At 50.4% G+C, this 23,425-nt stretch overlaps 5 protein-coding genes across 5 annotated transcripts; 2 read left to right on the forward strand and 3 right to left on the reverse strand.

The window, feature by feature from the left end:
- Window positions 1–162: 162 nt before the first annotated feature.
- Window positions 163–1,899, forward strand: C7974DRAFT_405132 (MFS multidrug transporter-like protein). Its single transcript, XM_046143019.1, has 3 exons — window positions 163–437; window positions 489–872; window positions 920–1,899. Exons 1-3 carry the CDS (start codon window positions 184–186, stop codon window positions 1,827–1,829), a joined length of 1,548 nt encoding a protein of 515 aa, XP_045991763.1. The 5' UTR covers window positions 163–183; the 3' UTR covers window positions 1,830–1,899.
- A 7,341-nt stretch (window positions 1,900–9,240) lies between these two features.
- Window positions 9,241–10,941, forward strand: C7974DRAFT_405140 (uncharacterized protein). The gene is made up of 3 exons (XM_046143020.1): window positions 9,241–9,691; window positions 9,740–10,134; window positions 10,190–10,941. Exons 1-3 carry the CDS (start codon window positions 9,636–9,638, stop codon window positions 10,738–10,740), a joined length of 1,002 nt encoding a protein of 333 aa, XP_045991764.1. The 5' UTR covers window positions 9,241–9,635; the 3' UTR covers window positions 10,741–10,941.
- A 1,103-nt stretch (window positions 10,942–12,044) lies between these two features.
- On the reverse strand, window positions 12,045–13,618 carry C7974DRAFT_75516 (uncharacterized protein). The gene is made up of 2 exons (XM_046147222.1): window positions 12,987–13,618; window positions 12,045–12,938 (listed from the first exon to the last, which is right to left on the reverse strand). The coding sequence occupies exons 1-2, from the start codon at window positions 13,393–13,395 to the stop codon at window positions 12,094–12,096; spliced, it is 1,254 nt and encodes a 417-aa protein (XP_045991765.1). The 5' UTR covers window positions 13,396–13,618; the 3' UTR covers window positions 12,045–12,093.
- Window positions 13,619–16,202: 2,584 nt separating this feature from the next.
- C7974DRAFT_75525 (heterokaryon incompatibility protein-domain-containing protein) lies at window positions 16,203–19,073 on the reverse strand. Its single transcript, XM_046147223.1, has 2 exons — window positions 18,160–19,073; window positions 16,203–18,053 (listed from the first exon to the last, which is right to left on the reverse strand). The coding sequence occupies exons 1-2, from the start codon at window positions 18,947–18,949 to the stop codon at window positions 16,354–16,356; spliced, it is 2,490 nt and encodes an 829-aa protein (XP_045991766.1). The 5' UTR covers window positions 18,950–19,073; the 3' UTR covers window positions 16,203–16,353.
- An 816-nt stretch (window positions 19,074–19,889) lies between these two features.
- On the reverse strand, window positions 19,890–21,873 carry C7974DRAFT_322140 (uncharacterized protein; the record flags this gene model as incomplete). Its single annotated transcript, XM_046138841.1, has 3 exons — window positions 19,890–21,357; window positions 21,413–21,545; window positions 21,594–21,873. The coding sequence occupies 3 exons, from the start codon at window positions 21,871–21,873 to the stop codon at window positions 19,890–19,892; spliced, it is 1,881 nt and encodes a 626-aa protein (XP_045991767.1).
- Between the last annotated feature and the right edge of the window lie 1,552 nt (window positions 21,874–23,425).

Below are 23,425 nucleotides of genomic sequence, written 5' to 3' on the forward strand. Positions count from 1 at the left end.
GAAACGGACCGTATCCTCTGGTAAACAGATGTTGCAGGGCCAAGAGAAGACAACGCAGCAATGAGACCACATCTGTCTTCGGTCTGACGCACCGATCCTTGTGCGGAACAAAACTCGGCAAATCAAGAAAGGGCCGTATTTCGCGCCGATGGAAAACTATGAAGCTACTGTCCAGCGCTTGTGATGGGAGGAGTTTCTCAATTTCTAAGGTCTCTTACCTACAAACAAACTTCTTCAAATTTACCCACACCTGTTCTTCACATGACAGACACCACAGTCAAGACCGAATCTGCGAACGGAAAACCGGAAGTCTCTATCGACATGGGCACCACTGCTCTCGAGTGGAATGGGCCTGACGACCCAGATAATCCGGTCAACTGGCCTAAGTGGCAGAGATACTGGCACATCGTTCCGCCCGCCATCATTTCGTTCACGGCGTAACGTCTCTTATCGACTGATGTGCCAAGCTCAGCGACTGACACTTTCAGGACCTTAGGATCTTCGATTTATACACCTGCATATCCTATTATCCAGGAAGAATTCAAGCAGAGTTCAACGGTAGCGCTTCTGCCTTTTGCATTGTACGTTCTAGCTTTGGGTTTCGGGCCCTTGATCGCTGCGCCGCTTTCAGAAACCTACGGGAGATATATCGTGTACACTGTCAGTACGCCAATTGCAGCTGTATTCACTGTTGGCGCTGGGTTCTCGCAAAACATTCACTCTCTTTGCGTTCTGAGATTTCTCGCAGGAATGGCCTTTAGCCCTTCACTGGCTATTGGAACAGGAAGCGTTGGTGATCTAACGGTTCCTGAAAAACGTGCTGTTCCATCGGCGCTATATATAATGAGTCCATTCTTGGGTCCAGCATTTGGGTAAGCTGTCCATAGTCGTACCCGTTCATTGCTAATGATTACGAAAGGCCCGTTATTGGCTCGATTGTGACGGTTAAGATGTCCTGGCGCTGGACGCAATGGACTCTAGTGTTTTTTGCCATTCTTTCAATGGCAGTGACTCTCTTGTCCCAGGAGACATACAAACCGATCATTCTGTCTCGAAGGGCGAAGCGGCAAAAGATCTCACTTCCTTCTGGACCTTCCCCCTTGGCAAAGCTCAGCCTTTTCCTGACCATTACACTTATCCGTCCACTACACATGCTTATCACCGAGCCAATTGTGGCCTTATTCAGTCTTTACACCGGTTTCAACTTCTCTATCATATTTGGATTCATGGCGGCCTACCCTTACGTCTTCCGAACTGTGTATGACTTCGACACAATTCCATCAGGATTGATTTTCCTCGCTATCGGGTTCGGCGGATCTTTGGCAGTGCCGACTGTCCTGCTTTGTGATCGCTTCCTTTACCAGCCACGTGTCCGTGAGTCCAAAGCTGCTGGTAGAAGCCGAGCAGTTGCTCCAGAATATCGTCTGTATCCCTCAATGATTGGTTGTTTTGGCCTGCCTTTAGCGCTATTCTGGTTCGCATGGACTGCTCGTCCGTCGGTTTCCTGGTGGTGTCCTGTTGTTGCTTCAATACCTTTTGCTTGGGGGAACTCGACAATCTTCATCTCTGCGACTGCGTACTTGCTTGATACCTATCAATCTCTCTATGGAGCCAGCGCAATGGCGGCTAATGCTCTTGTACGGTACACAATGGGGGCTGCTCTGCCACTTTTTACCTTGCAAATGTACAAGGGCATGGGGATCGACTGGGCTACCAGCCTACTGGGGTTCGTTTCTGTTGTTTGCATTCCGATACCTTGGATTCTTTTCTTTTACGGCCACAAAATCAGATCGAGAAGCGGATATGAGACAGCGAAGTCATCTGTATAACAGTAGAGTTTGTAAATTAGGCAATAGTTGTTTGGGTTTTCGTGCGTCTGATATTCAAGATATTCTTCTATATCGTCAGAGCATTGATTTTGAGAGTTGTGAAAGTGCACTGAGTTGATACATACTGATCTGGAGACTGAGTTCTCCTTCCAGAGAATGCAACCTTACCTGACCTTTGCTATAGACTTCTTCACACAACCTTTGGTGGACGTCCAAAGTCTGCTGTCGGTTCGCGCTTGCGCTGCTTGTGTTAACTAGAAGAAGCCTCATCGTCAACAATTTCGAGCGCCCAATTGTCTCTCGTGCTTGACAAGCGATGGGTAAATAGAGCTATAAGGGTTTTCGAGCAAAAACCCTCCCCTCCGCGCACTTCTGAAGTCGACCATCATCTTCAAATATTCACAGACGGACATAACTCTTCTCAAGGACCCCTTCTCTCTCGCATGTTTTCAAATCTGCATTCCAACCTCCATATAGCTCTAGGACGTCATATCTAGAATTTCTTGAAACACCACGGGTAACATGACTCAATATCCGATGTTGAGCAGTACACTCGGCGCGTCAAACAAGTGATTTTGTCTCACAATGTCAAACGAGTTAGTTTGCCTCACGATATCGAGACAATATCCCTGCGATTGAACCGCGATGAAAGCTCCACTTCAAAGCCGTCCTGGATGTAGCTTTCACGCACAAGCACAGAAAGTGTCCAAATGTTGCTGTTGAGGTTGCCTTCTCTCAGAGCATTGAGGACTCAAAAGAGGAGTCGATGGGATACGTGAACTTGCCCCGAAACCGAGAGTATGTATATGCTGCACTTGCAATCAAGCTGTCTTAGCAGAAATGGTCTGTTCGTAGTAAGAGAAGTGTCTGAAAACGTAATCATGTGTGCGCAATGTACCATGATATTGGTAAGAAGCACAGAGTCCTAGAGATTGAGATTCACTGTACCTAGTTATGGTGTATATACGCAGGACAGCCAACCGACAACCCAAAATACGTGCTGTATTTCTCTAGTTTCTACCCGCCTAGCACTCTTGCACCGCAGGATATCCAAGCAATGCCGATCAGCTCGTCTAATTAGTCAGATGTCACACCAGATAGCAAGAAGGGGACGAGAAAGATACTGTGAAAGAGAGGTATGCACATGACTTCAACTCAGTGATAGCCGAATCAACTATTTCCACGCAGGAGTACTCTACCTGAAGCAACGTCACAGACAGCCAGCCCCCTTTGGTGAATCTGACACCTCAGCGATTCGTTGACGGGCGCCACGACTGCAAACTCCAGCACCGGCATAATAGGTTTACCATCTCTCCGTCATTCTTCCTAGTCCCCTGTCTGTACAGGGCTCTTCGACAACTCTTTCGCTATATCACAGATGGCAGATATTTCTAAGACTTCGCGCCGACGTAGCCAGGCCGTATCATTCTCTGAGATTGCCTGAGCGTGGCTCCGTGAGCCGAACCAGGACCCCCGTGCAGCCACAACGTCAGAATAGTACCCGCAAGGTGCCCACTCGGGTTCATCTGTGATCTGTAGGATGCTAGGCTGTTGAAATAAGTTCGTACGTGCGGGAGGCATGTCGCGTGATACAGTTGAAAAGATGGATTTTAGTAAACAAGCGGAGGGGTGAGTCGAGAATGACTGGGATCGGGAAAACAAGTCGCCATTGGAACAGCTGTGCGATGACAAAGCCACAATTTTGTTGTCTCAACTGTCGATGTCGATAGATGCTTGTTCCGATGCACGGCATCACCGGCAGCAGCCACGACTGAAAAGAGCTGCTAAGCGATTTTGGGCACGTTACCAAGTGGGGTGCCCCTGGCATCCAAACTCAAGCCTCAACACCAACACCCTTGGAATGAAACGCACGTCTCATCTCGGCAATGATATACCTCAATGTTCGATCTGGCGACTGATCTTACTGCGCTTATCATACGCTGACTCGCCCACTCGGCGACAGCGAGCCCTGTAACCTGTCCGTTGTGTCGAAAAACGGAACCCTCACGCCGTCGCTCGCGCATCACCGGCGGCACCCTTCGCTACTTCAAGGTACCAAATTAGTGCTGCCATCTGCGCCACAAGCGATCATTTGCGCGCATGGCCTGCTCAGACCGTCAACGGACGCCAGCACAGCTATTGCAGTGACCGGGCATCCCACACATCATCTGAAGACACAAAAGCGGGCAGCGGTGGCGCAAGCTCAGGGACTAGATAGTTGGGCAGCCTTGGTAGCCGATTGTTGGTTGCGAGGGCGTCTCGGGGCTACGATTGATCTTGCGGTCTGTGGTCCGGATTTTGTATTAGTCGCTGATGTAGTAGACCTTCGAACTGTCGGATTTGCTTTCATGAGTTTCAAAACTGCTACTGCTATCACGTTTCAGTGCAGAGATGATCCTTCCAGAGCATATCAACAATCTCAACCTGCTGGATTGATATGCGAGCACAGGTTAGCTTTGTCCGTTTCCCATTTTTGGAAAATCGAATGCATCGAAGTATTCAGGGCCTCCTTGCCAATCAGTGCAAGAGTACTATTCTTCTCTCTGCTTCATCTTGCGACCAGTAACATTCTCGGGCTAAAGCTTGCGAAGAAATGGCGATATCATGAAAGTTTTCAGTGAAGACAAGGGTAGTCACGTCTGTCTGCAGCGGACTTAGAAGGTATGTGCAATAAGAGCATACTTGACACAACTACATGATTATTGAGGCGGCCCTTCAGAACCGGGAGCCACTTAGGTCAATGCTTTGTTCAAAGATTCAGGGACACTGCAATTGACAGCTCAAAGAGGTTGAAAGAGAAACAGAAGGGGTCACAAAACGACTAGCGAGTATGTACTGCTATGGTCGGCTTGATGTCTTTCCCGTATCTCATGGATTCCGAGGACATTGGCATCGCGGTACATACGAGTCCTTCACACGTTATCCTAATGTCCTGGCCCAGGCCGTACGTGGCCCTAGAGCTTGAAAGGCTTCGGCAGGCGAGTGCGACGTGGGTTCTGCGGCTATATTTTATACTGAAAGTCATAATCAGTCGCAACTGGCTGTTTTCTTTTGAGGTCGGGCAGTAAAGATCGGAGCGACATTGCTCGTTCCTGCGTTTCGCGCGATCTGAAAGGTTACATAATTTACAAAGAAAACATGTGTTAGTTTTGCAAAGCCTCTAGTAGTCGGACCTGGAATCCAGGGGTGATGGCAACGGTTTAGTTCTTTGGCGACGAGACAACAAAACAGCTGACCTCACAATGCAACCTGCCATTACGAATTGTAGAAATTGTGCCGCGGATTTCTTGAAAGCCGCCCGGGCCGATACCACACGAGGCTTCCGCAGCACTGGCACAAAATGAGGCAAGGGATGCTCCAAACTCCAGACGAGGAAACACATGGTAGCAGATGATTGGCGATGATGTGGACTGAGAGCAGCTACTACCAAAGGAAGAAGGGAATTACGTACACGGTGGAGTTGCATTACCTCTAGTCTAACATGAGTCAAAGTACGGGCTAGACGAGCAGTTTCACATCACCCGCCCTCAAAGACGCAGCTTCTGTGGAGTCGAGGCCAGTAACTGCGCTTCAGATTCAATCGTGAAGACTTACCGTTACTGCTTTTCTATTCGAATTGATAAGGAAGTAGTCAGTTTTCGAATTGGTTGACCGGACTCTGCTACATGATGTGTTTTACACGTGTTCGATGTCGTGGCGGGACAAATGGTCCGCTCGAAGTCGGTACAACATTATCGATCTCGACTTCCCTCCCACATAATTGATCCTCCATTAAGAGCCATCTGTTTCCATGACTTGTGTCGTGGTGTGGCTTGGAGCTGTGCTGACTCAGCAACTCCGTCTCTGATTGCAGTTCGCCGAGCTCGCGGTTGCCGGGCGTCCCGTCTGGGGATTAGCCAGGCTGGAAGGCCTCGACGCTTACAAGGGGGGAGCACGAACAGAACGGAATACGAGGTGCCCCACAGAGGTTTCTCGAGGTTTCTGAATAGTTGATACCTACATCTGAGGGACTCTATTGGTTGTTTCCTGATTGACACCCAAGTTCGTATTCCAGTCCGCTCATGTTCCCCCCTTGTACTTCCGCGCCTTGGCATTTCATCGATGTTTCCGAGGATCCTGCCCTCCATCATCGCTCTGCCCACTTTTCGAGATTCCACATCACATCTTAGCTTTGGTGGGCGTGCGGCATGTGGGGACCTCTTGAACGACGAGGACAGTTTATCCAAAGAAGACCAGACCGGAGCATTCCCCTTTACTTTATTACCATTTTATCTCATAGCGCAGTCTCATATCGCTGTCTCACTCTCTGTCTGGGACGCAAGAACAGTAAAGTCGCGCGGACACCTTGATTGCTCGGCGACTGGGGACTTGCTCACCGAAAGACTCTCCCCGAGGCCTAACTGGCGATCATGCTGCATGACGTCCACGGCGCATTGCAGTCGGCCCGTCTCTTGTGTTTCCACGTTCGATGGCTCAACTCGAATTGCCGAAAGAGGCATCTTCGCTTGCGCTGATATGCAGCCGGGGCAGCACTGAACAATACCATGGCCAGTAATCTGCTCGAGCGCTGGAATGTTGATCTTGTTTCAGACCACCATACGTTACGAGCACCGCAGTCGTTGACGCCATTTGTCAACCCCGGTAAGGAGTGAGTAAGCAGCTTACAATAACAATGTTCTCGTAGTAATCTCGAGTCTCTACACATCAGCTTTGAACAGTTGTAGGTGTGCTTCTGCGACGGAGCGCAGTGCCATCCTGTGGAGGTGCTCCGCTATTTATCGAACACGAGCGCAATGTGAAAAGATGCATTTGACGTTGAGCAGCCATCTATCTCCTTATTGCGGAGCGGCGACCAGAATCACTGCTTGAAACAAGGTCGTCCCCCATGCGGGCATCGGATCCTGATAGTCATTTCTAGGTTCGACAAGGTTCGCGTACAAGCGCCGAAACGAATGTTATTGGCCTCGAGAAGGAAAGCGTCGAGCAGCCGTTGCATACGTCACAGATTGCTACCAAGATGTACGCCAACACAGTATGAGAACTTTTCGAGACTGCGCTGATTGCTTTAGGTTATTGGGGACGCTCTGGTCGGGATCACATGCGTGCGAAACCTTCTCCCGCTTGTTGTGCTCTTCTTCTTGACACCCTGGAATGCGGCAATGGGAGTGCAAGCTGTATTCATCATCACGGCCACTTTCTGCTTTGTAATTTTGTTGTTGCCTGTTGCTCTGCTGCTGTGGGGAAAAAAGGTTCGAAGGCTTACAGCCATGAGATATAGGCAGCTCGCTGCGCACTGAGCTATTGTAGAGCGGATAGTGCGGGGCACCGAAGTAATATAATGATTTCCGAGACGTGCGATACCAGCCTCGCAGAACTACGCAATAACACAGGCACTTCTGTCGCCTTGATAGGGTCGCCCGGTATCTCTCTTACATCAAGACAGCTTTAGGGCCCCTAAGCATTGCTACCATGGCCTCCCTCTCCTCACAAAAATCTGTCATGCAGTGTCGTCGGCCACAAATACCTCCAATTCCAGCGACAAGAGAGATAGATGTCATGATGTTTGATGGGGATCTGGTAGCTTGAGTCAAGGGATCCTGCACTGCATCATATTGCGAGTCCCTCTTCGCATGAATCTGCAGATGCTTACCTCTATCCCAAGTCCTTGATCTTCCAGTGAGACAGTGCAGTGTCTAAGCAATTCTTTTCGTTCCCTGGACTGTGCGTTGTCCTATTCTAGTCTTGAAGCAATATTTGGCGAAGCGTTGTCATTGGCCAGAAAGGATTTCCACTACACGAGCGCAGCACGTGAGCTTCCAAGAATGCCACTTCGTTATGCTACCCTTGGGCATCCAGTTCTTGAAACAAAGGCATAACAAGATTGCTTAGTGACAGAACAAGATTGCTTCCTGGCGAAGATTGCGTCGCCAGAAGCACCTCCAGATGTTGGCGCTTGATTTGTGACTGGAAGATAACCTGTGGCTACAATGAGGCGTCAAAATTCGCTTCTCATAGCCCTTCATTGGTTGTGTAGTCACATTCAAAACTCCGTGTGGGATAAGACTGTACAAGAAAACTCGGTTTGCGATTGTGGTATGATGCGCGGTTACGCAGCATGGACGATCTCCTAACCCGAACTCTCTTGCAGATTCTTTTTTCTTACCAAACCCGAATTGCTATGCTAATATATCGAAAATCTTCGCGTTGAAAATCACGTTTTGCGTATGTGCACGAAAAAGCTGAAGTTTCTCTAACCTGGAAGTGCAGAAGCGTTTCCACGACAGACTGCGTTGCGGACTCTGGTTTCAAGTATCTGAGCCTGTGTCGATGTTGCTGCGATGGGGTTGCCACAGTTCCACTGTTCAGGAACAAGCCCGTGTTATTGAATGAGTCAAATGGCAATGACTTTTGCGTTCAACTTCGATCAGCCTGCTGCTGCTCTGGAAGCACAAACGGCCACATGACACGAATGTGTTCTGCAGCAAATAGTTTCCGGTGGCTAGGTGTCACAGTTAAGATCCAATTCTCTCAAAGTGTCTCCAGGCCCACCAAACCTCGCCGTCGAGATCGTTCAGATTCGATTGTTGCAGCTTCATCAAGCACATGGGCGCCGTGAAGGTTGTGCGTTACTTGACACACGCAGTAGCAGCAGCCAGCGTACTCTATCCGGAGCCAGTCCATGTACGTGGCGGCGGATTTCGGGTCGAGAGGAAATGTCCGGCGTGGCAGACTGGGAAGCGTGTACTAGCGATGGAGGAAGTTCGCCGTTGTCGTTGAGCGGATGCGATTTGCCGTCGCCGGCGCAGCTGGTGTGTTGCGATGCGCAGTTCCAGCATGAGCGATGGTGGACCTGCCTTCGAACATGACGCCAGCCACGATCCACCTGCCGAACGGTTTTTCCGCGCCGGGTGGTTGATGTGGCTAGTGTGACTGTTACGGCTGCTGTGGCTGGCGCACAACTATGCCACTGATTGGGTCTTCCTATTCAAGTCTAGCGCAGCACACATTGGCACGAGTCAGATACATCTTATCTCTTATCTTAGTCCAGCCATTTCATCTGGTCATCAAATGTCTCTCAAACTCCGCGACTCCACATCAAGCGCCATCACCAACCGCGAAACCACTCATCAGAAGCAGATTTGGACTTCATTCGAAAGACTTGTCTGGGTGCAATAGGACCTAGCGGGGTCGCCCCTACCAAACCTATTCGCCATCTTACGCTGGTTATCAGTGCATGGCATCAGCGGCCTTTGATTAGCTAATTGTTGCTGAGTAACCTAGCACTATATGCAAGTCAGCAGCAACGCGCATGCACGCTCTTCTAATCATACCTCCAATCCACGCCTACGCTAAGCCTGACATGCCCTATGCGGCTAGATGGCTCAATCTCGGTGCTGGCGATTACCGAGAAGTGCACACGCCAAATGATGGTCCCGCCCCCAAAAACGTGGCCATCATCCCTCGTGGACGCCTTCACCCCACAACACCATGCGGAACACCAGAATTGGCTGGAAAATACCTTCAAAAACGGGCCGGAGCTTCAATGCAGCCTCGTGGTCATGACGTGCAGCAGACCGCAAATAGACGTGAAGTAGACTATTGATCCTCCCAGATCGTGAGCCACGAATCTCTTTTAGAACTCTAGGCGTCCCATACCTCAAGTCCGCCCATGATCACGGAAATTATATCTTAGGCGGTCCAAGTCCTCGCAGATGCTCACGACTTAGATCATATTTGTGACAAGATCGAGGAAAGGATACATATCTGACCCCAAAACGTCTCAGAGTGCCTGCAAACAAGCTGGCAATGCCGCAAAATGCAAGCTTTGTCAGTCAGGGCGACTGCAAGTCGGATTTATTGTTGTGCGTCTAGTATGGTTGATACACAGTCCAACACTAACGTGGTTCCAGTATCTTCGTCGCGTTCGGTGCTGTCGCATTATGGTCAACAGTGCCACTCACCATCCGAGTCTTGACTACACTGAACACCCGGTCAGGCATGTTCTTCTGGTCTCTCATGGCAACTACCTGGGGTCTATGCCTGCGTCAGATCGGGTTCATTGCCAAGTCTGTACCCGGCAAGTGTCCGTGGCCGCTTGCGCAAGCAATGCTGCAAATCGGATGGATCGCGATGGTTTCGGGATTCTCAATGGTCCTGTACAGTCGCCTCAGTATCATCTGCCACAACAGGAACGTGCGGCGCGCAATTCTTTTCATGATCATCTTCAACGGCATAGTCTGGCACAGTTCCATGACCATTATCTCGTTTGGCAAAGTTTGGACTCGGAATGGCAAACGGCATGATCGTAAGATGAACTGGTCGTGCTATCGCATAGCAATGCATAAGCTGACGCAAGCTAGTGCTCAGGATATGGGAGCGGGTCCATAATCCTTTCGAGCGATGTCAGATCATCTTCTTCACCCTTCAAGAGACAATGATCGCATGCTTCTACATCCACACCGCGTACAAGTACCTCAAGAATGGATTCGCTCGTAAGCGACAAAAGCGCACGGCCATCACCTTGCTACTTGTGGTACAGCTCATCATTGTTGCAATCGACGTAGCCATGATCACAATCGATTTCCTCGATTTGATCACGCTCAAAGTCTCGGTCCACTCATTCTCATATGCGATCAAATTGGAGCTGGAGTTTGTGGTCCTTACTCAGCTGGTTGAGCTATCTAAGCTTGGACTAGCAAATAGTCCTACCGGGCAGCGCCAGTCCCGAGATATGGAGCAGGGATTCGACAGACCTGGCTCACATGTTTCCCAGGCACAAACAATTCGAATTTCTCACTCTCGCTGTTCGAAAAGTGGCTCATGGGCATCTTTGACGGCCTCGGAGCAGTCCAGCCTCAAAGTCATTGCCGTGTCAAAGCAGTTTGGTGTCAGTAATAGCAGTGTGCCATAAGAGAGACGAGGTCGCTAGATTGATTCCTATTGCCAGATCCTTCACTTCAATGAGATTGTGGACGACAGATTTCCACACGTGACTGATTGAGTAGTACAGCTGTTGTCGAATCGAGCTTTTAGCCAATCACATAACAATATCGGTATTGCATGCTTCGTTGCTCTCATCAAAGTTCATGTAGACGTGATATAGATACCCGAGATCCTCAACTATCGTGCACAGTGACCCAACGCCCGTTTATCACTAGTTTTAGTTGCATCAAACTAAGGTTATAGAGCTTTACCACGCAAATAGAGAGACTAAATCATTCAGTACAATAACATACAAAACAAACACCAAGACTGCTGTAAAGTTTTAGTCGGTAAACCATGTTATGAATACAACTGTTGAAGATGAGCAAGAAAGTGGAAAAACTAAATCTTACTTTTGACTACGCTATGCAAATCTGGCCTGATTTCTTACTATGTCATCATGTATTCTCTTTTTTGAGTGTAGTATATCTACTAAGCCCTAACTAGGTACTTACCCCGTCACCCCACACCTCTATGCTAACAGACAAGTGGGGCCCCGTCAATGTAGACTTGATCCTTTGCCCCGCCAGCGCCTATCCAGTCGCCAAATGAGCTTACAGGTGAGCTGACCCAGTTTTTGGCACACCAGTTGTCCTTCAAGGTTATCATTGTCCTAAGCACTTCGAGTACCGTCAACGCTATAACCTCTGTAGAGTTCACCACACAATATGGCTAATCGCTTTCAGATCGCTTCGCGAATGTTCGCCACCCAGAACAATTCTCCGCCTCCATTGTTGTTCGCAAGTAGACAATCATGATAGTGTTTCCACAAGACTAGCGAATGCTGGATGCCTTCATCAAACTCATTTGTCTAAGCAGCAGGATAAGGCTTGCCCTCTCATCGTTGTTATGCGATGTCAATCAGCATCCCACGCAATCTATCTCTTCCGTCACATTTCATGCTCACGGGACGGTCCAGTTCAGTGTAAGCCTGAAAAGTTACAATTCGTAGCGGCAGATGATACTTTATTACGCCATCATCTGATCTCGTTGGAAACACTGCAGATTCTCATCCCTGGAAGGATGCAAAAGAATTGCGGAACCCTGTCAGTAGCATTACGCAGAGATGGAAGACTGAGACAACTTCACGGAGCGAGCAAAAGATGTTTGGCAACTCGAGTCTATAGCACGCTCCGACAGAGTGTCGTTACGAATCTAGCGTGTTCGGCAGAATCCCCCAGCTAGTCACGCGGGGACTCCTTGGTCTTCTAGCCTTCTTGTTTCTCTAGCCTTCTTGTTTCATTCCTTTGTCTAGTCCTGACCCCGAATCTTCCCTAATAAATCAAGATTTGGGATTTTGGTTACTGTTTAAAGCTTGGAAGACTGCTTGTCTCATATCAGTCCACCTCTGCAAGTCGGCCTTCGAGCTAGCCACACTGTGCGCTTGATCCAGACGTCCAGATAGCTTGATACTTTCTTTCATCATCGTCTGCGAATAAATGGCTCGCCTAAGATGTTCCAGATCCGAAACCGACTCAGGAAAACAAGTCAAGTCCCACAAAAGATAAGGCGGGGTGCACGGATTCAGCCAAAGCTGATGTCGGATCCATTCGAGCGTCACTTTTTGGTTGTGATCCTTTGGGCTTGTTTTCAGGTTTGGATTGACGCGTTCCCATAGTTTTTCTATCCGGGAAGTTGTGTCTGGGTCCACTTTAGGGTATGAAATGAGTATCGTCTTGAGATTGGGCAGAGAAGAGCAGATCTGTCGCAGAGAGGCTTTGTCTGCCATTTGCCAGGAATCGCGGAGTGAATCCTTGCGAGACTCTTCGGTAGGGAGGATCTGGATCTCGAGCTGCGTGATTCGACGTCCGATCCTAGAGTATGAAAGGCTTGTGTATCGATCTGCGTAGTCCTGTTCGGTGTCGGTTGCAAAGTGGTGCTGTGTTGCTGCGGAGGTTGTGACCCTGCTGGCCTTGATTAAGAGAACGCTTCGGTTGAAGCAGTGGTCGTCAACCTCCTCGTAGATCTGTTTGTTCGTACGCATTATGCTCAGATTTTCTGGTAATGAGCCGTCCCTCCTAGGAAATTTCCGAGAGGATGTCGGAATGTAAGGCACATATGGTACAAGGTAGTCGTATACTTGAAGGCGAAGTTCAGATGGTAGCTGGAGGAACGGAAAGGGTTTGACTTGGTGATGATTAGAACCTTGTTTGGGTGATACTTTCACGAACTTACGATTCTGTTCTGCATTTCGAAACAATTCGTCGAGTGATGTTTCACAAATAACGTCGAGTGCGGGTATTGCGGTGTTGATGGAGGAGAACGTAGGAGCAAACCTGTTAGCGATGGTCTTGGCTCCGATTGGAGGTCTTGGGAGGTATACGTTGGTGAAGTGACGCGAGCAGAGTATCTCTGTGTATGCTCTGACATATACATTGGGAATCTCTTCGGGCCGTAACAATTTCTTAGTGACAAGGTAAAGTTCCTCGGAGCTCTCAACACAAGTGGAAAGCGTGACCTTTTCTAACATCTCATCGAAGTTTAGAAGCTTGTGCTCATCAAAGGGAGTCCGGATCAGAGCATCGTTCAGTGTTTGTAACTTCGTCTTTAAGAGGCCAGCCTCGGCGGCCGTATATGAACCCATGGAGCCAGTTTTTCAGTAGATCGCCCGTGGCTAACTTCGTTATCGGAGTTGCTGGCGTCGTAGGAACCATGTATGGACGGACTCCGTTATCTTGTGTTGGACTGAGGCAATGGCCCAGTTGGATCAGCAAGCGACAAGTCCAAGATTCGGTTTGGGAAGAAGGATTATACTTGAAGAAGATGTCATATACCAAGCATCACTGTCCAACAGGCAGCAATATTACCGGCCCGAATACACAAAATTTGCCTCAACAAAACCTTGTTAGAGAGATGGGAACTTTAGGGCGGATATCATCTCGTATTCTATATACTAGCATTAAGCGAGTTCGTTTATAGGGTCTTAGAGCGGGCGGCGCGACTTGGCTAAGGCTTGAAGCAACACGATAATCGCAAATGGGTCTGGTCTTAGGTTGCAACGCTGCGACGTAATATTTAGCTGATTTATTTGCTCAAACAATTATGCAGCCGTTTTGCAATACCATTTCCAGGAGATCATGCAGAGCGCCCCTTTCATGAGGCGTTCTGCATGGTGTTCTGATTGGCTACACTTATTTGGTTTGAGAGAAGCAACAGTCCGGGAGACATCCTGTAGGGTAATAAAGAGGTTTCTGCTGAAACTCGCGAGCCCCAGCTCCCCTCGCTCTCGTCATAACCCAGCATGTCACGTCCGGAGCCATTGCCTTGATAAGCTTGGTTGCACGTCTCATTATACCGTATGCAGATGCCCACTCTGACAGGTTCGATGGGCGGTCCACACCGATATTTTCCTATTTCGCCTGTCCACCAAGCCTAACCGTCACTATCTGGACAGATTACTCAAGCTCATCTGCACTCTTCACCCCTAGACGTCTTGTTACAGACCTTTCGCATTTTAACAAATCAGCATCCACCTTCGACCTGCCACCGAATACTGATCTAAAACAGGCGATTGGAAATAAGCCATCGCTAGAACGCGCCAAGATCGATACGTGCATCCTTAGCTGGGAACAGATTCGTGCCTGGGTGGCACAAGAACGATGAGCCTGGAAAACCAACCTTTGCGGTGTACAGCGATCATTCGAGTCGTTTGAGTTTTGCGGTTTCGCCGCTTCAAGCCCTTCATTGTAGTACTTCATGAACCTGCGCAGGTCTTGGTTGTTCCCAAATCCTCGTAGGGTTCTTGAAGGATGTCGTAAGCATGCCGCACCGGTTCTCTGAGTGTTTCTCGCCACAACGCCGCGCTTCCTGGGAGCGGCCCATGTCAGCCAAGGCCATCCTTTCTTCTCTCATCTCACTTCTGGTAATTGAACTCGTCACACACAACAAAGACGATATAGTAACGACGACCGTTCCCCTCAAACACTTGGTCGAGATTGTAGCCTGAAAGCGATACGTGGTTCTCGTGCTCCCAGCCGCAGGGCCTGGCGCGCTGCGACATGGCGCCCGGTTTGGGAGCCATGTGCCGTGAGAAGTTGTCTTGTACGACGGGATATCGAATCTAGTCTGGTCGTGGCACGCCATCAACGAGCCAGTATAGTGATGACCATGTTTCCAAGGACTGTTTGGACGTTTCCTGAGCGCAGCTCACCTCGTTCACTAACAATACCCCAAGATGGTTGCCATTCTACACCCAGGCGCTCAAAGGATGAAAAGACTGGATGAAGCTGAGACCGCGCATGCCGGGACTTCCAGGGCGCATACTAAAGCATCGATGTTGCTTGGCCATGACTATCATGCCGACGGACGACGACAGGGTCAAGCGTGTTAAGCTGGGGACGAAGCACCTGCCAAGCGAAAGAATCGTCCAAGGCCGACGGGTCTCAGTCGCCGTATTGAGCCTTCCAGACTTCCGTAGAGCGTGGAAGATAGGCCATACCCTTACTACGGTAGATGAGCCAGCTTCATTTGCAGTTATCCTGGATCTATCATCGGCTTGCAATATAGCGCAACATTCGACAGGTGGAAAGGACTTTTGTAGTCAGAAAATAGTTTGACAGTTTCCTGCAGCGAGACGTGCAGGCTATCTCATCCGCCAAATCGTTTTGTAGAGGTTCGATCTCCTCGCTTGGACCTGGTCACCCAAAAACAGCCGGAACGGTGGTGAGTAGGCGGCGGAAGAAAGGGCTTTGATGCTTCTTTGTCTCTATTTGCACTGTCGCGTATACGGAATTCTGGATTCTTCTGCCACGGTCATTGGAAGTTCGGGTCTGTTCAGGTATATGGTCAAACTTGTGCAGTTCAGTCATGCAAATGCTGTCGCGGACAAATCTGGGTCGTGTGGTACGTCCACCTCAATACATTGCACGCCGCGGGAGATTGGGAGGGCAAATCTCCAGATTGACTTTTGTATCTCAACTGCAAGATTGTCTAAGACTGCTATGGCTAAGGGGAGCGTGTTGTCATTGCACCGAACGTCTGTTCTGCGTCAGAGTCGGGACAAGGCTCCACGGATCCGAAGAGTTTTCTCGATCCGGACTGGGACCGAACTGTAAATTTCTCAGCACGTCGGGGTCGGGGTTAAAGGGTACACCACGTTGCTTGGCTGTCTCGAGCGCGTTCGATGTCTGCGTCTACTCGTCGACTGCGATGTTCGTAAACGGTCTTGGCGCCCCACCTGAGATTCGAACGCACAAATCCGTCTCTATCACAACGCCGCCATCGCAATCTCGACACTTGCATACAGCCACACTGCAGCTATGTCCTTCCCTGGCTTAAAGGGCACGCAGGTGTGGAACACACGTGAAAGGGGCTTCAGAAGGAGAGCCGCGAAGCCTCGCTCGGTGATGCGCATAAGCAACACGGCGAGCACTGCACCTGCAGCATACATTCGGCTACTGCAATAATGTGATCGAAGCCATGAGAGGGCATCTAAGACGGCGATCTGAAGGTGCTAGCAAAGGACCAAAGACTGCGAGTACCATGACGCACGTGAGCGCAAGGACAGCACTCGCCATACATCTGCCGCCTGCACCCAGCCTTTTCAGACAATGGCCAGTTCCCGAAAATCTCTGGCTTTGTCAAGCTCCTCCTGCGCATTGCAAAGCTTACAGTCACCCACAAGGCGATACTTCCCGTTATTGTGCTCGCCATCGCTGATGGGCCGTAGTACAAAAGGTGTCTCCGCAAAGGCGATGAACCGTACCTCGTCACCAGGAGCCGCCAGTGGTGGAGCAAGTATAATATGACCGTTCTGAGTGAAAGCTACTTTCCTTCCCATGGTGTGTCTCGCAAGCTCGTGACCAAATTCTGCGTTGACGGTATACATGCTTTTCATAGCCATTTCCAACTGTGGAGGGGAGATGGCGCTGATATTGTCTGGAAAAAGATCCTGGGCAGCAGACCCACTGGCCGATTTGTTGAGTCGATTGGATGCATCGACAACCTTCATCATTTGCTGTGTGAGCTGACTCGCATCCGCATCTTTAGGTTCGCCCTCTCCGCCCGGCATACGAAATTTCATTGCATAGCTCCCAAACTCATCCTGTTTTATCAAGAGAGCCAGACAGTCATTGTAAAATTCAATCTCATCACGATCTCGCTGTCGATCTTCGAGTAAGACTCTCCATAGTGCATCGTCTCGGCGTATTCCCGTCGGATATGACATGGGAACATACGTGCTAAAGTGCTCTTGGAAATCCGTCCCGGCCCTCGCCATTTCCGACAGTGTATCAGCAGACAGGGATGCAAGAGTAGGTCCAGACTCGGAATCGGAGCCAATCAACAGAGGATAGTCGGTGACCTTGACGATACGATCAACCTTTGCTGAATACACTGACAGTATACAGGAATCCTCCTGGTGACTGGGTCGCAGCCCCGCAACATGAACAGAATGATGTAGCTTTGGCAGATTGGTCTTCTTGATGTCGAGTCCCCAGTTGGGTGTCCAAGATGGCAGCTCCTCATCCAAGATACTCGAGTGCCGGGAATTCAACGAACGCGGCCCCCATCCGATGCCCGCAAAATTGAGGCACCATAGGCTTTCAGTCATCAGCTCGCGGACTGAATTGATGTATAGGTCGACTGGTCGAATGCGATAGTTTGGCTGCAGCGACGGGGGAATGCTCTCGGAACAGAGACCCTGGAACGCAAAGACATTGTCTCTGGGGTCTGTCGCTCGGTACTTGGGGCCACAAGATAGGACGGTGCGGATGTCTAGGCCCCTGCTTTGTTGGAACGAGTCCCTCATCCTTGAGACCTGGAGAAGCATCAGAATCTGCTGGAAAGGGATGTCTACCCCCCTGAGGAAAGTCCCGAAGACATCCAAATTTCCATCGTTTCCTCGGTCCTCGAAAGCTTCCACAAATGGGACAAGCTCATCCCAGCGAAACTCGTTGTCGCCGAAAATCACGACCAGTTCTTTCGCTAGGACAATCTCTTGGACCACCCACGCCCTTCTCCAATACTGGCGCTCGAACAACTTCGCGATAGCCTGCCATCCAGGCGACCCGCGAGCATTGAAATTGTGTTTGCTGAATCTTGCCCACAGGCGATCCAGTCCCCATTGCGGTTGCTGGAGAGATTTGTTGGTCTTCTGCAGATGGTGTGATGCCAAGTCGCAGACATCATAATCAACTGGGCTGGCAGTGTTGAGGAAAGCTGTGACCCGGGTGGCACCAGAGTAAATATCTCCCATCAGTCTCACCTGTGAGGCTCTCTCATCCCTGTCGTTCTGATTGATGCCTAGAAACAGTCTCGTCAGCCAGACGCACAGGTCCGAGACGAGGCCACGAGTGTGAATGACAGACGCGCAGCTCTCAGCGTATACACGAGAAATGAGTCCACTCACAGATGAAGTCGCACCAGAGGTAGATATATCCAGACTGAGGCGCTAGTCCACAGACAACCTGGTAAGCACTTTCGGTGACAGCAAGCTGCTTGTCCCCAATGCGAAGGTTGAATGGCCTGACCTCCGAATTTGGACCCCATTCGTAAGATACGGCGGTGTATTCTGGACACCTGGCATCGTCCTTATCAAACGTCGAAAGACTGCACTCCATAGCTATCATAGCGAATGGGCGTCCGATTTTGAGAAGGCGAAACTGGCGGCCCTCAAGCCCGTCGTATTGGTATCCGTCGAGCCCCTGCACCATCCCTTCGGGCGACTGCTGATTTCGGAATGAATGTCCGAACCTTCTTTCATGTCTCTTGAAGTTCTTGATCAAGAACCCATCATGCGCATGGGAAATCCACACCAAAATTGAGACGAAGGGGCTGTGAGAAAATGCGTTCAAAACTCGGCGAAAGAACCAGGCGAACCGCTTAGCTAAACTAATCCATATGCCGGGCCATGTGATGGAGAGAATCCACACGCAGGCACTCAGAGATATTGTGATATCGAGTCGCGCAAGTACGGCCTTGATGAGCAGCAGCGAGAGTGAGAACAAGCTCATGGAAGTGGTATACCTGTAGACCGCCCATGTCGTAACGCTCCATATCAAGGTCCCCGATCCATCCCACAGCCATTCGAATACAGCTTTGTTCCAGGGAAAGTATCCTCGGGCTGCTAGTACGGAGATCTTGATCATGCGAAGGTTTCCGGGCATGAGTAGAAGAACGAAGAAAGAATGTATCGTCATGATAGCTGCGCGCCACCTTGGGACTAGGAAGCCTGCGAGATGGTATAGGCTGCCTGTATGCCACGAAAAAGCGTTCTGCAATGCTACTGCAGCAAAGACCACGCACCGTCCAACAAACGCTGAGAAGAACTGAAGCGCCTCATATTCGTGGTCAGAGAGGTATAGCAGAGACAGATTTTAGAAAGACATGGCCGGTGTAGCTATCGTATGTTGTGAGAAAAAGTGACACCGGCGTGTTGGGGTAATTTTCAACGCATGTTATGGACTCGACCGGTCAAGGTTGCCTTGTAGGACAGCTGCGCCACGGCGCATAGGCGCGGGGTCGGCATAGTGATTGGTCCATGACAATCAAAAAAGCAAAGCGCGAAGGTACTCTCATGTCCGGAGGCATACCATGATACGAGATACGAAGGCGTCTCAGTCGATGTCTACCTGGTGAAATTGACGGAGCTCGTGGCTGAGTTCGTGTTGCGGATAACCCCGCCCCACGTGCCATGATCACGTGACTCACCAGACCTGTTGAACATGGCGCGCCGTCGTAACTGAGGACCTCCAATCAGTAGCTATTTATATGCAGCGATGTACCAAAATCATGACGCTTCTGCTCGTGATGCAAGAATCGATGTATGGCGCTGCATTAGATCACGGCTTCCGCTATGCCCAGAGCAGTTAGCAACGGTGCTACATACTCTTCTACAAGGCTGTTATAGGTATTTCCGACTCTCACTATGATCAATGTCATCTGAAAAGCGGCTTTACTGATTGCTTGATACGATTTTAGGCTTGTAGAGATGCACATGCCTGTACGAAGCGTTGCATTTTGGATAGCGAATCAGGGTCCGAGATCAGCGACATGTAGATTGTGCTCTATATAAATCCATCGTCAGGTTCACCCACATACGATATACTGCGCTCCCTCCAGAAGCAGAAATACACCAACCTACCCAGCTACCAGCCTCAGCGTCCCGCTCTTCCCCTCCAGACTCACACTAGTCGACTTCGCAACCGCCTTCATGTCTGCTTTCCCAACTGGTCTCTCATTCGTATCAATATCCACTTCACAGAAAATCGCCGCAAGAAACGAGCTCTTCCAAAGACGATCGCTCTCCACCCCGCGATTCTCGAACGCCACCAAAGCGAGAAACAATCCAGTTAGGCTGATCAGAATAGCGGGGAAGGTGATCCAGGGCCACCGGATAGACACACATGTTGTGTTGGTCCAGACAAGGCCCTGTGCGTAGTCAGGAGTATACGTCAGAGTGCCGTCGCCTCCGGCTGTGCGGACCACGGTGGTCATTGCGGTTGCCAGGTTTTTGATTTGCGCATCGATGGTATTGTGTGTTATATTGCCCCCTTGGAACAGAACACGCAGGTGTGCGGCTCCCATCACGCCGCCCTTGCGACTATTGGTGGCCTCCTGGAGGTTAAACACTTCTCCCAAGGTCTCGGCTATGCTGGCGGCTGAGAATCTGTGTAGTGACCAGATACAGTTTCGCGGGTAGTACCACCACTTCCATCCAGCGCTTGGATTGGTATGACCGGTAGAGTTGACATAGGTCGGCTCGTCGCTGCTTTTTGGGAAGTAGACCAGCCCGGATCTGTTTTTGTCAGATCCCTCACATTGCTCCTGCATGCCGTTCCTTGTTGTGAGATTCGTGGCCATCTTGTATGTCCACATGAACTGCATGTTCGACAGATCTATGTCCACCACAGGGGGTGTTACGAATTGTTCGCTAATCGATCGAAGGGGGATGCTTTCGGTAAGATTCTCATCAAGCCTGGCGTCTTTGATGCTAGCTGCATACGTGTTGACGGTTGGATATAGCGAGCAATTGGTCACTTTCCAATCCGTGACGCTGCTGTTTGATCTGAAGAGGAAGTATATCGTGGTCAGATCCGAAGAAGCTGGAGACGATGACGAATCCACCCATGACTTGACTACAATCCCACCCATATCTTCGAGCCATTCAAAGGCTTCGTTGTCGCCATAGTCGATTCCTAAGTACTTGCTATCAGGTGCCGTGGAGGAATTGCGGGTCTCGTTGACGACATGGATTCGTGGGGTAAGATCTTCACATGTATGGCTGATCGCCACGGTAGAGAAAGATGCATTGTTGGCATCAGAGAATGTACAGTTTCCGGTGCTACACCCAGAAGAAAGTGCATTTGTTTGGTCGCCGGTAGGTTGAAGAACGCCAACATTGATCGCAGCCAGCATCTGGGGATACTCGGTGGCAACATTGTTCTGCGCTAGGCCCCCAGTCTGGGAGTAGGAATTGGTTCTTGCTATGTCAGCGAAAGCATCAGCATCCCTCTCTAGGCACCCGTGAAATTGCACAAGCTGTTGAGAGAAGAAGCCGGTGAGTGAGGCTAGAATCATGGTCATTGCGCCCAGTGTAGCGATGTAACTTTGATACGTCAGCTGACGATAGTTTGAAGAAACGTAGATTGGACTAGACTTACTATGCTTGCTTTGGTCTGAAGTGATACAACAAAGTGAACGCGCCCCAAGAACCACGGCTGGCTGAGTCCAGTCGCTCGATATGATCCAACTTTTTCGCTTTCTGATACCAATTCCACTTACACTGGCTGATACCTTTGGACTGTGTCAGAACTGTGCTAACAACTCATGGATATGACATACCTTCAGCCAACACTACGCCCACGCAAGCTCTCATCACCAGGGAAAACAGCGATATAATCGAGTTGATGGTGACGAGCTGTGGCCATTGCGGAAGTGGCTTGTTTTGATGCACCAAGAGTGTAGCTGTGAGTCCTCCAAGGGCTATGATTGAGACAATGTAACTGCATGTCTCTGCTGTCCAGCTCTTTCCCCATAGACCGGTCGCACTCTGATGGTGGCGCTTCGAGTCAGGCCCTAAGCTGCCAGGCGGGCCGGCGAAGTGTGGGCGGTCTGTCCCCATATCGTAGGTCAGGTCTTGTGTTGCAATCGTTGGCGCTTTGATCCCAGGTCGCAAGTGAGCGGAGTCGTGATCTTCAGTTGTTCTGTCGCCGCCAGAATTGGGAAGGGCTGATACTAAACGCTGAGACTGCTCCATCGCAGGAGTTGTAGAGAGTACTTTTGTAGCGCAGTCAAGGATACATTCTGTATATCATCAAGTTCGTTGGTTCAGCGAGCTGTAAGCTCATGTCAGCCGTAAGGTCACTTTTCACTCAACGTGGGGCTCATAGCAGGGCTGAGATGTCTCAGCAGGATCTTATTGGGCGCCAAGTGGGGATAATCTTAATGCTGACATGCACGGCCGGCCCAAAGAGAGTAAAGTGGAGCTTGGTGTAGTAGTGTACACTGACGAGCCATCTTGCTGTTGGTACCTAGCTAGCGCCCGAGGCGAAATTGTACTGTACTTCCTATACACATGCAACTCGACATTTGCTGTAGAACGCACGGAATTGCGCGAGTGCCAAAGAGCATTGCATCTACGCGTAAGTATGTGGGCAGCAGTCCTTTCGCATGCAGACCATGTCGAGAAATGCTGTGGCGCGGACGATGCTGTGCCGAAGACAAGGCGGTGTCGGGAGGCTGAGCGGTGGGCGACGCGGGCGCTAGCAGGCACTCGCGTGCAGGAGTTGCAGCCGCAGCCGCAGCCGAGGCCCAAAGCATGGGGCTCAGCGCTCACAATGGCAGGGTAAGTATTCAATTGGAATCTCGAAACCGCTTGTGTTCTTTTGCGGTATGAACAGACATGCAGCGGCAGGTAAAAATACCTACAAGAGTCAATAATTCCATGAATACCTGTGCGCAGCTGTCCCGTTACCGCTGCTGCGACGCCCGTCGCTCTTGCCTGCTTGGGCTGGCCGCTGATGCACTGCCAACCTTAGCGCCGTACATAAATGGCAAATGCACCTTTCTCTCAGCACGATTTGCTCACTATGTCAATGCATAGTCGACGGCCTGAGCACGCCCATGGTGTACCAATAGGTACAATGTATTCGTTCAAACTACACGAGTCAATGCTAGCAAGCCTGTGAGATGTCTTATCAAGTGAGATCCTCGAAGCAGTCCCCTCGGGTGTTGGCGAGCGGGTCCCTGCCAAGCCCGACGCACGCCAGATCAGCGGCTCGGAATTTCCGCGCAGCCGCAGGCGCCCACCCTTCAACTCGCACCCATCCATTTCACGCCCGACTCTCGTCGCATCGTCGCATCGTCGCATCGTCGCATCGTCGCACTGTCGCATTTTCGCACTGTCGCATCTTCGCATCGCCCCATTGTCAAGCTGCCTACCTCGCTCCGTCAGCATTGTCGCGCCACTCCATCGACGCCCAACAACGTTCTCGATTTGTCTCGACCACCACGCCATCGGCCCCCTTCGGCCTCTGGAGAGACAAAGCTCCCATCGAGTGCTCAAGCGCCGCCCATTCATGCCGTCGCCGTTGTCGTCCGGCCTTGCGAGGACACAACGTGGAAGTCGTGGTGGTGCGAGCGCAGGAGAGCGAGTTGGAGAGATGGAGGATGCA

Source organism: Boeremia exigua, assembly GCF_020726555.1.
Source record: "Boeremia exigua strain MPI-SDFR-AT-0100 chromosome Unknown C7974scaffold_14, whole genome shotgun sequence".
Taxonomy (NCBI): domain Eukaryota; kingdom Fungi; phylum Ascomycota; class Dothideomycetes; order Pleosporales; family Didymellaceae; genus Boeremia; species Boeremia exigua.

Coding starts and splice junctions, on each gene's coding strand:
- C7974DRAFT_405132 (XM_046143019.1), top strand. CDS start 184: ATGGGAGGAGTTTCTCAATTTCTAAGGTCTCTTACCTACAAACAAACT. Junction 438..488: donor GCCATCATTTCGTTCACGGC/GTAACGTCTCTT, acceptor TGACACTTTCAG/GACCTTAGGATCTTCGATTT. Junction 873..919: donor TTCTTGGGTCCAGCATTTGG/GTAAGCTGTCCA, acceptor TGATTACGAAAG/GCCCGTTATTGGCTCGATTG.
- C7974DRAFT_405140 (XM_046143020.1), top strand. CDS start 9,636: ATGCCGCAAAATGCAAGCTTTGTCAGTCAGGGCGACTGCAAGTCGGAT. Junction 9,692..9,739: donor TGCAAGTCGGATTTATTGTT/GTGCGTCTAGTA, acceptor ACGTGGTTCCAG/TATCTTCGTCGCGTTCGGTG. Junction 10,135..10,189: donor GAATGGCAAACGGCATGATC/GTAAGATGAACT, acceptor GACGCAAGCTAG/TGCTCAGGATATGGGAGCGG.
- C7974DRAFT_75516 (XM_046147222.1), bottom strand. CDS start 13,395: ATGGGTTCATATACGGCCGCCGAGGCTGGCCTCTTAAAGACGAAGTTA. Junction 12,939..12,986: donor TCGAAATGCAGAACAGAATC/GTAAGTTCGTGA, acceptor ATCATCACCAAG/TCAAACCCTTTCCGTTCCTC.
- C7974DRAFT_75525 (XM_046147223.1), bottom strand. CDS start 18,949: ATGACGATACATTCTTTCTTCGTTCTTCTACTCATGCCCGGAAACCTT. Junction 18,054..18,159: donor CCTCTGGTGCGACTTCATCT/GTGAGTGGACTC, acceptor GACTGTTTCTAG/GCATCAATCAGAACGACAGG.